General features: G+C 40.9%; 1 protein-coding gene across 3 annotated transcripts in view; it reads right to left on the bottom strand.

Annotated features, from left to right (window-relative positions):
* Positions 1 to 9,581, bottom strand: part of LOC110669137 (uncharacterized) — a 29,143-nt gene extending 19,562 nt beyond the window's left edge. Inside the window, exons 1-2 of one of the 3 annotated variants that reach the window (XR_002497632.2) lie at positions 9,237 to 9,581; positions 8,872 to 9,072 (exon numbers count right to left, since the gene is read on the bottom strand). Coding sequence is in view for 2 of the 3 variants with exons in the window: in XM_058150100.1 (XP_058006083.1) it covers positions 9,219 to 9,405 (187 nt within the window). In the remaining variant the exon portion in view is untranslated. Of the gene's footprint in view, positions 1 to 8,871; positions 9,073 to 9,218 lie in introns of those variants that run through there. The other 2 variants (XM_058150100.1, XM_021830637.2) reach the window with 2 other exon arrangements.
* Between the last annotated feature and the right edge of the window lie 4,353 nt (positions 9,582 to 13,934).

The following is a 13,934-nucleotide window of genomic DNA, read 5'->3' as shown; positions in this document are numbered from 1 at the left end:
TTCTTACCCTTCTCTTAAGTTTCTCGTTGGTCCTCCAATTGTTTCATTCGTTCTGCACTTGTGAGTTCTCGGTGTTTGCCTTTGTAACGAGTCAACCAGCGACATCGCCTTCCTCTAATAGGGTGTCTTGGCGAGGGTTGTCGCCCTGAATTTTACAAGAGAGTGTTCTCGGTCCCCGTCGCCTCCATTTAAGATAATCGCCCGAGGCACTTGGGCCTTTGGGTGATTTCTCTATCAGAGTGATGCTTTCCCAGGACTTGCGAGCCATTTTCAACCCTTCTTCTTCCTTGAGCTAATGGTAGAAGTGACCTTGGTGGTATTCTTCAATGTTGATCATAGATTGTGTTGAGCCGAATCGCCTCATTACCAATGCCGAGTGTAACTTGTATACCCTGCTATTCCAATCGTGACACCGATCGAATACCTCCTGCATCGATCAAGAAGGGTTGACTTGACGCCCACGCCTTCCTCCAACAAGAATCATGGCTATTGAAACTCAAAACTGCTCCCGCCATCGCTTTTTCATTCTTCGGCCGATCACTAACCGGTCATCTTCTCAATGGGAGGCTGGTCAAGGTACCAAGTCAATCCTTTTGTCTCCACAGACACATGTGACCGATAGTCCAGAGGTATAATAACCGAGAGCAACACTTAATGGACCCTTTCCCCGTTGTCCGCAGTAGTTAGGTTAACAAGGTTTCGCAAGAATTGCCGTATCGATTGATCCTCGCCTTTCTATCGCCCAAAATACCTCCACCGCACCGCAAGTGATGATCCTCAATGGCCCCGAACAGATCGCACCATAGATTCCCAAGGCGAGTGCCATGGAAGCTTGATCCCATCGCTTTCTTGGAGGTAATGATCTAACCGCTTTCAAGGTACGCCCAATACCATCCATGCGTGTTCCTTTGATCAAGCTTCTCCGACTTCACTTCTTCCGGGGAAAACCCAACATGTGTGCCAACCGCTTCTGTGTCCGCCTATGCTCGAGGTGTAAGTAGATCCTGCTCGCAAGGAGTATGGGATCCCCAAAGAATGCCCGATATTCTTCCATAGTGGGGACCGTGTCAATATCATTGAAAGAGAATACTCCGCATTTAGGATTCCAAACCGACAACATGGCTTTTAATGCCGGATTTGGACCTTGACTTGCATTAAGGTTGCAATCCTTCCGCATTTTCTTCAAATCGCACTTGACTGATCGGAAGCGACCTCCATCTACTAGATGCACTTCGAGGTTGTTCATTTTGACCTCTATTTTATCCAAATCCGTTGAAGGTAGCGAGCTAGCAGCGCCTAAAGCATCATTTTGGGAGGGTACCGACTATGAGCCGATTCTGCACCAAAGTTTAGCATTCTCAACCTTTTCTCACGATCGACTGAGGATGCCATGATAAAAATGATGCCTATCCTTCTACAAACTCTTGGTTTGGTAATGCCCGTGAGAAGATTCGTTAGTAAGACAAATTAGGTAATTTTGAATCATATCATTGACAGTGACACGCATACATTTATCAAAGTAGGAAAATGTGTAGGTGTTTCAAAGAGAATTCAAGATTACCCTCACAAAATGAACGAAAGGAAATCAAAAGAGAGCAAGGTAAGAGTAAACATGTCCCTTTTGTCCTATAATAGGGAGACTCGATACCTGTAAGCGCTACCTATTTGGATTAGTTCTATCTTATGAGGTAGTTTACTACGCTTTCAACTATCGTGGACGGTTTAGCTCAGATCTAATTTTTCTAATAGCCACAGTTCCCAAATTGCCCTCATCAGAACAAGAGAGCCCCATTCTACCCCCATGATATTGTCGGAAAATTCCACTGTATCACGGTAAATAGAACGAGTTTCAATTTGAGCAGTAAGCCTTCACTGATACTAACGGGTAAAACCCACTGCACCGCTTACATGACCCTCCTACTTTCCTAAAATGGTAAGAAAGCCCTGTTAGGACCATAGTGGGTGAGGATATTGTGTAAGTGTTCAAAGTGTGTGAAGGGACACCTTTACCTCTTCCCAATTCAGGGGATTTTATTTTTCCATTTTTCCTTTTTCCTTTTTTTTTGAAATGAAGAGCAATCAGAGGAAATAGAACAGCAAAACAAACAAAATAGTTAGCAGAATTAATATTTTATGTATAAAACATCGCCGAATGAGCCCATCTACCTATAATTTGATCTAACAAAATTAAATCTACTTTTGACCACTAAACCGGGTTGGGTCAATAATATTTCCCAATGAGTCGCTAAGTCGTCGTGAATGGGATTTTATGTCGCCTGACGATCTCTCACCGAAGTGGGAAAGAGTGAGGAGTCGCCACCTTAGTTTTGAGGGAAACTAAAGAAAAACATTTGAGAAGTTAAATTAAAAATGAAACCACTTTAAAACAGAGATTCTAAGTTCGGGGTACGTAAACTGGTGGGGAAGGTGTTAGGCACTCCCACCTCGCCCCTTAATAAGGGTAAGTAGATTTAATTTCAAGGCCCTTACAAATTAGTTAGAATGGCTTAGGCGGCTATGTTAATCCTTTTGTTAGAAGGAATTTTTGATTTTTCACTATATTTTGATCACTCAGATACATATTTAAATGAGACAACCTTAGTGAACTGGTGAGAGAATCTGATAAGAACTCTAATCCTATATTTTTTAAGTTTTTCATTAAATTTTTGAGGTTAGACCTGATAAGAACCCTCCTCCGGTCTCTCTTTAAGTTATTTATTTAAAGTTTTGAGGATGAGACCTGATAAGAACTCTCCTCCGGTCTTTTTTAGATGTTTATTAAAATTTTAGGTGGATACCTGTATAAGAACTATCCTCCGATCCTTATTTAATGTTTATTAAAATTTTGAATGTAGACATGATAAGAATCCTCCTCCGATCTCTTTTAAGTTATTTATTGTAATTTTGAGAGGAGACCTGATAAGAACCCTCCTCCGATCTCCTTTAGAGTTATTCGTTAATGTTTTGAGTTGAGACCGATAAGAACTCTCTTCCGATCCCTACTTAATGTTTATCAAAATTTTGAAAGGAGACCTGATAAGAACCCTCCTCCGATCTCCTTTAAGAGTTGACTTAAAACTTTTAGGCAAGGATAGGATAAGGACTCTTCCGAATTCTTCTATTTTGATGAGACTCTGACAAAGACTTTTCCGACCTTTAAAAATTTAACCACGCACGGGTCTTAAGAACCTAAAACTAAGAATTCGACCTTCAAAATGCCGGGATAAGGTTTATGGATATCCCGTCTGAACGAGGAACACTAGACTTGATTCATCGACCTTTTCATGTAGTCATTTTACCAATATCTATTAATGACCGATCCACTGCTTCGCTTACTTTGGTCTTATTCCATTTCATGACATCTTTGTCGAATTGTCGCTTACGCCGCCTAATAGTTCGGCTATCTTCCCGACGTGTTATTCGTGTCCTCTTTAAAGGAGACCTCTAAGTTGCAACTACCTACGCTTACTCCAACCATTTACATACTACAAAGAGTTAAAAAAACTGGTTTTCAGAAATTACGGAGATCAATAAAATGAACTGATCACTAAAAAAAATGATTTGAGATTGACTTTCTTTGGGATTGATTGTGCATAAATGGTCTATACTTAAGAAGAAAAAGTAAAATGCGTGAAATAAACGTAGACGCTTAATAAAACAAAGAATATGAACTCTTATAACAATATTTTCTCTTGGGTTCTCTTGTACAAAATACCCTTGAAGAAAGTTGCAGATGTATGAAGAACAAAGGAAGTGCAGGAAACAAACGTAAACAGTAGTGTGAACTCTTACCTGTGAGGAGCCAAATATATTGAAATAACTGTGAAGTGGTAAACAGTGATGAAGATGGCGGATTGATCAGCCTGAGAGTTGATGTCTGTCGTGAAACCGAGAGATGCTTTAGCTAAAAGGTAACCGGGTAAGAACCAGTGAAAGGAAGTTGAGCTTGAACAATGGAAAGGAAAGCAGATGATGAGAGTATGACCAGATAATGAACAAACCGGAAATGTAGAGTTCCAATATTCAAAATCTTTTCAAGAAAACACTCAAAACTAGTTTCAAAAGTATTTTTAATCACTACAAAACAGCAGAGTAACAAATCGAATGAAGTTTCAGAGTTCCTCCACGATAATAGCAACCTCTTGCCTATATTTTTTGTGTCCCCCCTTGAACAGTTTTTCATGCAGGTATTTATAGGAATCGGGTGCTCCCCATGAAGGGTCAAGATTCATTTTGAGGGAGATGGAGGGTCAGGATTTTGAAGTACATGATCGGATGTTCAGGAATTAAAGAGAATCAAAACGAATGGCTGAGATCACTTCTCAAAGTATTTGTCCTTTTCCTTTTTTAATCCGACGGTCTTGAATCCTCTTGTCCGGAACTATCTGAGGGCTGAGAGTGAAAAACGCTGGTATTATCATCTTCTTTTGATCCAAGGGTTCCGGATTCATCCTTACAAGTGAGATCAACGGTGGAGATTGGGATGTACAGGATCACATGACATACACCGCACTCACAAGATTAAGTGCGATTCTTAGGCGTATGTGGAGATCTCGCTCGCCACGCTTTAACTACCTCTACCCGATTCTCGACGACGGTTATTTGATTTTTTCTTATTATTTTTGTCTTCTGATCCCTCCCCTAGCTAATATTCCTATCTATCATGCTGATCTCCTATCTCCCGATCAATTTTATCCCTTGATCACCGATTCGGTCCAAGCATTAATTACATCTCGATTTTCGAAGTGTCCGCTTCGATTTCCGCTCAGCATTAAATGCCCATTTTCCCCTATATATACCCCTGTTGATAGTGGCATTTCCTTCATTCGATTTTTCTCTTTTTCTCCTTGTTTCTTGGTTCTAGCTGTTCCGGGTAAAGTTCCGCCACAATCGTGGTTTTGATCCTCTTCCGATGGAATTCCCTTTTCTCGATCAAAATTTACGATCCTTGATTGGATGGTCCTAATTGACGATGGTGAGAGAACCGATTTGACCGATCCAGATTATGGCTTCGTTGTACCGATCTCGAAGTTGCTCAACCGAAGTTCATTCGCTTCTCATCACATTGAGTGTTCCGACAATTCTCGATCCACATTGGGTGTCCGACAATGGATGAAGCATCCGGCCGGCAATATCCTTGGGATCGCTTATAAACCGATCCTTGGAACACCGGGAGTATCCTTGAATTAGTTATAACCGATCCATGGATCTCCGGGAGTATCCTTGGGATCGCTTATAAACCGATCCTTAGATCACCTCTTCAGATAGGATTTTTCACCGGCCTCTAGAGATCGCCCAAATGATGTAATTTTTCAATGTAATCGATCTCTAGAGATCACCCAAATGATGTAGTCTAGACCTTTATTGTAATCCGATCCTAGAGATCGCCCAAATGATGTAATCCGATCTTTTGCAAATAAAGACTTTATTTTGCAGCTTATCATCTTATTATTTTTGCATTGATTATTTTCCGATCTCTAAGGTGGTTATCCGATCCGTTCTTTACTTGAATGACACTTGACGATCCTTTATTCAAAATATTTAACTTATTATGCCGATCTCCAATTAACCGATCTCCGAACATTCTGATATTTGAGAGAAGTGTCGTAACACCGCCGAGTCTCACCAATCGATGCGCCGCTTAGAACCTCGCGAGCATTAAATGCTCTGACTAGTATAAATAGGGGAGGGTTAGCCGCTTGTTCTCTCATTTCATTTTCGCCTCCGCTCATAGCTTCAAGTTCTCTCATTTTCTCCGCCCCGACGATTAGACTCGTAAGGACTTTGATCTTCTTTTTGTTTAAGTTCTTTGTTTCTTTTGAAAATGAGCGTGCCAAGGTCGAGAGCGCGAGCCCTCCTTCCATTGAGTTCTCTTGGTCATCGTCGATGAAGAAGAGGCACGCCAAGCGCGCAACCTCGACCCCTTAGGGTCCCCGCCTGTGCCTGGTCGGTCATACCATTAAGGCGCACGCGCTCTTCTTCAAGGAGAGAGACCCTTCCTATAGACGAGCTTCCATCGGTTCTTCTGAATCTGACCGCAATCGCTTGTTCAAGAATACAACATTTGTCCCGATTCATATGAGCCGATCAAGTGCCATGGCGATCTTCGTGTCGATCATTCTTTTGAAGAGGATGACATGGTCATGGTGTACGAAGAACGCTTAAAGGCCGGTCCGAGGTTCCTCTAGCCGATTTCTATAAGGAGGTCCTAAAATTTCACCGAATATCCATTGTTCAAATCCACCCCAACTCGTGGCGGATCTTGGTTGCTTTCCGAGGTCTATGCCGAGCTAAGGGAATCAGACTACAGCTAAAGTGTTCGCCAAGCCGCACCGCTAACTCACCGAAAGGACGATGACCATCGGTTCTTTCAGCGGCTTCAATCGCGGCTCTTTTCCGATCCGCCTCGCTCTCTTAAGAACTGGAAGAATCGCTTTCTTCATTGTGAGGAGCAAAGATCCGAGCCGCTTTGAGGACTTCCTCACTGGTGGTACCAGTGGACCCTTGCTTCCAACCATATTACCTCGAGCGAAGAGGAAAGTTTGATAGTGATGGATCTCAAGAGTGAGGCTGCCACTAAAAGTATTCTTGTTTGATTCGTGATCGCCGAGCCGCACCATTGGACTGCTCACCGCCATCGCCAAGACCGCGAACTTCCGCTCTCTTACCTCGGATCAGGTATTTTCTATATCTCAATTCTCACTCCCTTAGTGATCTCACTAACCTTTTATTTGTTCAGGTATGTCGGGTGTTGAGGGTTCAAGGAAACTAAGAAGGAGAGAGAGATCTCCTAAGATAAAGGAGATAAAGCGCTCGAACGACTCCAAACGCCTGTCACGAACCCGGGAGATACAAAGTGATCCTCCCAACCTTCGGTCCGCCGACCACCGGTTACCCGATCTCCTCCTAGATCGGAGGAGCAGCCTCCGACTCTGCAGCTTGTTCCAAGCAGGAAGGGGGCCTTCTCAAGCTTCCGGGAGGACCTCTTCTGGCGCCAAGTACCGATCGATCGCTTGAGGAATAATCTGACCGTCAAGGAGAACTATGATTTCGCAAAAGTCCTGGGGTCTACCTTCTTCTTTCCTGAGGATCGACAGTTATCCTGCACGGTCTCGACGACATATTGACTCGACCATGAGCTTAAACGTGGAGTGTCCGTGAACTGCACCATGATCCGGAAAGGATTCAATACCGGGTAAGGAGATCGGAAGAAAATCAGAGGTGGATTCTCCGATCCCAACTCTCATCCGCCGGATTATATATCTCAAGTCGAGGGACGCAAAGCTCCATGAAGACCGGTTGGCCGTAATGTAATCGTGCTTTGATGAGAGGGACCGTGCTCTTAAGGAAGTCCAGTGCTTCACGCCAACGGTTACCTGTGTCGCTTCAACTTATAGAGGAACTTGAGGCGAAGGATAAGGAGCTTAAGGAGAAAGACAAGGAGCTTAAGGAGAGGGATGAGGAGATGGTGACGGAATAGCCGAGGCCTATGTGAAGGCTCACAAGGATCTCTTGGCCGCACTCCGTGAGCGCTACCTGTAAGAAGACTTTTCTTGGATGGCCGATGTGGCTCCCGAGGACAATGATGAAGACAGTGAGGATGAAGCCGAGGGTGAGAGGGAGAGAGGAGTGATCCAATGTAGATCAGCCGGGTGATCCTCACCAATAACTTGTACAAATTATGACATGAAATGAAATGCCTTTTGTTCAATGAATGATTGTGATCGGAAAATTTTAAACCATTATTTGTCCGAGTATTTGATTGTATGAGCACAAGAAACAAAAACTAAATGTGATTATTAATCTAAGTATGAGAGATCGGAAAGCACTTTGAACATGAGATCTAGAGGGAAGAAATGTCAATGTAACTTGACCAAAAATTTAACTCGAACACTTAAGATCGGAATCGAACCAAAACTTTAGCTCTTAAACTTTCTGAAAGGAGGTCGGCAATAAACCGGTAGGAAAAGATCTAGTGCCCGTTCATTTTACTCATCAACAGAGATCAGGAATATTCTTGACAGGTCCGGAAATCCGACATCGGGTTTGAGAGGTCGGTAAAATGATTTTGAGAGATCGGCGAGGCTTTAATGAATGTGAGGACTTAGCATTGATTCAAATCTTTGTGAGGAGAGATCGGAAATGTGACCGCCTATCAAGGAGGGACTGGAAACGTGATTAGCTGTTCAAAAAAAAAGATTTTTTTATTGATTCTAGGGATCGGCCAAAATATGGTGTCGACAATGGATAAGCAGTAAATATGGTATGATCATGGACTTTCTAAGGGATTCAATTCTGAGCCACCAAGAATTGAATCAGGGCATTCCTAGGTGTATTTCATTCATTCATTTTACAAGAGTTGCTGAAGGAGTACATAATCAACACTTGATATTGAATTCCTCCCACTGGTCCCACCAATGCTCTTGTCAATGTTTTGTCATAAATCATATCAGTGCATATAATCTTTAGACCTGAGATAGCACAGTTATCTTGTATATAGGTAGTTTGAGTTTGATACTGCTTTCATACTTGTACTGTGTATGGGTATATGGGCATGTGTTGGCTCCTACTAGTTATATATGGAGGTAGGTGTTGATCAAGATGGAATCTGTTCCTCTAAGTAAATAGAGATAAAATCCTATGTTCATTTAATTGTTCTTGATGTTTCAAGTTCCTGGCCAGGACAGATAGATTTATTCAGAAAAGAGTTTCTAATGAGAAAATCTTTTTAATCAAGAACTGGAATTAAAAGAGAACATAATATTCATAGCAAATGCAGTTTGACATAAACCATGACTCCAGCTTGAGTTGGGATTTTGTAACAGAGAGATTCTAGTGCATGGTAACATATGATTATAGGTTCATATTCCTCTACAGGTCTTTTGGCGTGAACCAAAAAAAATTCTATCTTGTTTCAGTCACAGCTCTCTGTGTTTTGCAATTGAATCCATAAATCATAAAGCTTTCTCTTTCTCCTTCTCCACTTGTTTCTCAATGTAAGAGCATCTTCTCCACTTCAGTTTGAGTCTTCTAGATCTGCTCTTTATCAACTCTTCTGAGTTTCATTTATGTCTAACAAACCATGACTTTTTAATCGAATATGAAATTAGAAATTAAAAAAAAAAAAAAAAAAAACTATTTAGAGACGGAAAGAGGAAAGATGGTGGAAATCGCTATCAAAACATAGTAATCAAGCAGAAGTAAATTCAGATTCGAACCCAGAAGAAGAAGTGAACCTGCGAGACTGCTTAACCAGAAGAAAATTGAATTCATGGCGTCCTGCTCCAGTTCAGTGAGGTGGGTTAATTGGCTGAAAGCTATAATCGGGGAAGAAGGAGAAACTTGGCATATTTCTAAAGCAGGGAAAGGACTCGTAGAGACCAAATCAAACAAGTAATTTGACATCGAAGTTATGGAAAAATCAAACCACCAGATGGCCTAATCAATAGCCCTAATCAGAGAGAAAAGCGGAGAGAGAGGGAGATTGAAATTCTGGAATTTGGATTATTACTAGTACAGATTGCTAAGAAAGAAGAGAGAAGGAAATGGGCAAATTGTTACGATGAACTGATAAATATTATAACTTCTTAAATATTGTTTTAATTATTTTATTAAATTAAGTTATTTTCATCATTGTTGTAAATAAATTTTTTAAAAAATTAATTAACTATTCACATTTCATTAATTTTTCATTAATAAAATTTCACAATAAAATAATTTAAAATAATTTTATTTATTTATTATCTAATATTTTAAATATATTTCTCATATAAAATTAAATTCATTTTTCATAAGAAAAATTAAATTTAAATTACATGTTATAAATGAAAATTTTACTTTGATATATCATAATTTTATATAATAATATAGTATAATTTTTAAGAGCGTATTAATTATATTGGGAACATATATTTATTATTTAATAATTAATTTTTTTTTAAAAAAATCATCCGGTATTTAAAACTACCCAACTAATCTGGATGGCTCAAATTCAATACCATTACTGAAGAAAAAAAGAGACCTCTTGCTATCCTATCTCACCTCTTTTGGGGTTAAAGAATTTGATTTTGCCTTTTATATAAAATTAACTTCATTTGTATAGAAAAACAAATTGCAATCAAAATCCCAAAAATGAAAATCAATTGATAGGAAAATAAATAAAAAAAAACAGTAATTGCAAGCGTGGCATAGAGTTTTGTAACACCCTTAATTTTTAAATTTATTATTTTTGGACAAATATTGATGTTTGAATTTTATTTAAATTTTAGAAAATTATTTGAAATTTTTCAGATTTTCGAAATCGGGTTTGATTTCCCAAAAATATAAAACTTTGATGATTTTTAAAAATTAATTTAAAGACCACGTGGTAAAATTAAAAATATATTTAGAGTCTACGAATTTTTCTGAGTTTTCTGGAATTTTTTCAGAATTTTTGGACCTCGTTTTCGATCCTAAGGCAGAGTAAAAATTTAAAATTTTGTATTCCGAATCGAACAGGCCGAATCGAACCGGACCAGATCGGACCGGTCGAATCGGACCGGCTCCTTCTTCTTCTTCTCTTTTTCTCCCGCGCGCGTTTCCTCCTTCCTCTCTTTCTCTCCAGTTTTCTCTCTCCTCCTCCTTGCTACGCCGCCTCCTGCCACTCCTAGTCCGCCACGGCCGCCTCACCCACCTCACGCCGCCACCGAACCTCGGAAAAAGGCGCCCAAAGCGACGCGACGTGCAAGCACGCCGCTTCGTCTTCTCGGTTGAAATCCGGCCGATCCGGCTACCAATCGGACCGGGTCTTGTGTCTAAATCTATCTACTCGTCTAGAGCTTTCCATAGACACCAAGAACACCGAAATCCATCAAGCAGTTTGTCCAAATTTTGCCCGGAAAGTTTTAGCCCATTTTGACTTTTGGGCTACATTTCTCGTAAACCGTGAACCCCACGAGAAAACCGAGAGTACCAGAGTGCTCCACTCATCGAGACCTTTGCGGCGATATAAATTTCAAATTTTTTCGACACCATTTTTCGGTGGGTCCAACGGAAACTTCGTAGTGTTTTCCGAGTATTAAATGAGCTTAAAAAATTCCGTAAAATTTATTTACTAACCCCCGTGTTGTGGGCTTCGTGTAGGTATCTTCAATTCAGGGAAATTCGACAGTTGTCTGGGTCTGTGAATTTCCGGCCAGACAGACCAATTACCATAAAAGTCTCCGAATTGGATCGAGGTTTTGGCTACCCCACTATTGTCAAACGTCCCGAGAGCGTCCCTGAAGTCAGAATCGGCATAAGTAAACCCGAACATTACTTTTTCGTAATTTTCTAGTGCTTAAATGAGATTAAAAATCCGTAAAATATTCGTGGTAGCCCAGAAAATTATGATTCTTTTTGCATTAGCCTAGTAATATTGCTAAGGACCTCGAGGCAAAGTTTTAGAATTTTTAAAGTTCATTTGGGTAGCTTTTGCAAAAAGAGTCAATTATAAGGACTAAATTGAAATTTTACATATTGTGATGGATGACTGTTTGGATAGGCCCAGGAGGGGCTGTGTGATGTGATTGAGTTGTGGATATATGGATTGTGAATATAGAAGTGCGTTTTGAGCCCTTTTGCAGGTTGGGTAGGTCCTAGGTATAGGGGAGACTCTACCGAATTTTCGGCACGACTTAGGACGTATTTGTCTTTTCTTAAGTTTGTATTGAGTCAAATTTATTAAATAATTGTAATAAAATTGTCAGGTGAGCCGGGACAGCCTTCTTCCTTCGCCCAGCCGCCACAGTGACCGCTGTCAAGTCTGTGAGTAAAATATTAATTTTAATTGTAATTTCGATATTATTATATGTTTAAGCATGCCCATGCATCACTTATATGTATGTATCTATGTAGTTAAACTCTAGGCACGTTTGATGTTGCATTCATAACTGTTAAAGTGCCATGGATGTTGTTGTGGTAATTTAGAGCAGTGTGCGTGCGTTGGCGTGCGTGTTATGTGGTGTGGACTATGGATAGGACGGGTAGACACGGCTTGAGATCTTCGCTGGGACCTGATCCTTCGGGGTAGACACGGCTTGAGTTCTTCACTGGGACCCCGATTTGGTTATTAAGTGGAAGTCCGAGCTGAGTTCTTCGCTGGCACAGGTTGGATTTAAGAGAGCTGTATTGGAGATCGGCTCCCATATATTATGATTGATATTATTGGGTGTGTGAGTACTCCAAATTACCTTTTTGATGTTATGACGTGAAATTATTGCTGTTATTGCATTTCACTCTACAGAGTGTATTAGTTTTAGATAGTTATAGAGATTATGGTTAAAATTGATATTTTACTCTCTGAGTCGAACGCTCACTCCTGTTCAATATTTTTCCAGGCCACAGGAGGATATTTTTGAGGTTAACCTGCTTTTCTCCCTCGCAGGTCATTTATTCATGTTTGTGTAATTTTATAAACTTCTAGAATTTTCGCATGTGTTAGAAATATTTAATTGATTTGGGTCTATAATATAAATTGTTATTTTGGACCTGTAAAATTTTTTAAAATTTTTATCACATGCATGTTTGATGAACTGGATGATGGAGCTGAGCTCCCATTTATTTTTATGTTGATATGAGTATGTGGAGGGTGAGCTGAGCTCCCCAATTGATTATTTATTGTGTTTACAGGTCGGGTGAGTCAAAAACTTCCCGTTGGAAGGTCTATTTTATGGCCGGACTCTGTCCGGTTGATTTCTTGAAATTGGGCCCAATGGGCCTTAGAGTTGGGTTAGTGAATAGTTAGGCTTACTACGGGCCTCGGGGGCTTTAGGCTGGCCCAGGTCCTAGTGCCGGTCCAGCCCATAGGTCGGGTCGTGACAAATGTGGTATCAGAGCTTAGGCTCCAGATTCTTAGGGATTGTTTGTCTAAAGTTTTGGGAAGAGTCTACTAGGAGTCACATGTGGAAAATAGGGTCCACATTCGTCTTACATTATCATCTTTACTTCTAGTCTCTGCTTCATATATTGTGTGCAAATATGAGTCTATAGAGCTGTGTAATGTGCAGTTTTGAATTTTGTGGGCTAGTGCTGCTGAATTTCAGGAAAATGCGTAGAAGTAGGAGAGCTGCCACTGCACCAGAACTCGATGTGCCTAATGAGGTATCAGCACAGGATGAGGCGCTTGCCCCGAAGAGGCGAGGTAGGAGGCCTAGAGCTGCTCAAGTAGAAGAGCAGCTGCCACCAGTTCAGGATTAGTCTTTTATGGCACAGGGTCCCATGGACCCCATGGCAGCTACTCTAACTGGGTTGCAGAGAACCATCGACATGATGGCGCAGTATATGGTCCACCCTCCACAGCAGCAGCAGTCCACCGCACCAAGAGGGGAACCTTACAAACAAATAATCAATTTCATGAAGTTGGTGCCTGGTACTTATGATGTGTCAGACGATGCATATCGGTTTTTGGATTCCTGCAGACAGGCAGGAACAGAATTGCAGTTAATTGATAGAAGACTTATCGAGTGTGTGAAGCATGTCATGGGGCCTATGCCGAGACAATGGATGAATGACTACATATTACCTTGGATGGAGGGTTTGTCGTGGACTCAGTTTGTGGAATTGTTCATCAACCGGTTTGTGCCAGAAAGCTTCAGAGATCAAAAGCAGTGGGCCTTTGAGGCCTTAAGACAGAATGGCAGGTCTGTAGATGAATATGCTATATAATTTCTGGAATTGAGCAGGTATGCCCCTACAGCAGTAGCTACAGAAACTATGAAGATGAAGAGATTCCTAAAGGGGCTGGACAGGAGGTATGCAAACCTGGCCATGATGTCTGATCAGTCTTTTGATGTGGTAGTTGATCGAGCCAGACAGATGGAGATTAGCTATGCTGTGGATGACAACGGAAGAGCAAAGAAAAATAGAGCAGAGGGTTCTTCAGGTGTTCCCCACATGGGTACTACAAATAGTGGTGG

The sequence above is a fragment of the Hevea brasiliensis genome, chromosome 7 (assembly GCF_030052815.1).
Source record: "Hevea brasiliensis isolate MT/VB/25A 57/8 chromosome 7, ASM3005281v1, whole genome shotgun sequence".
NCBI lineage: Eukaryota > Viridiplantae > Streptophyta > Magnoliopsida > Malpighiales > Euphorbiaceae > Hevea > Hevea brasiliensis.
This window is presented reverse-complemented; position numbering and strand designations above follow the sequence as displayed.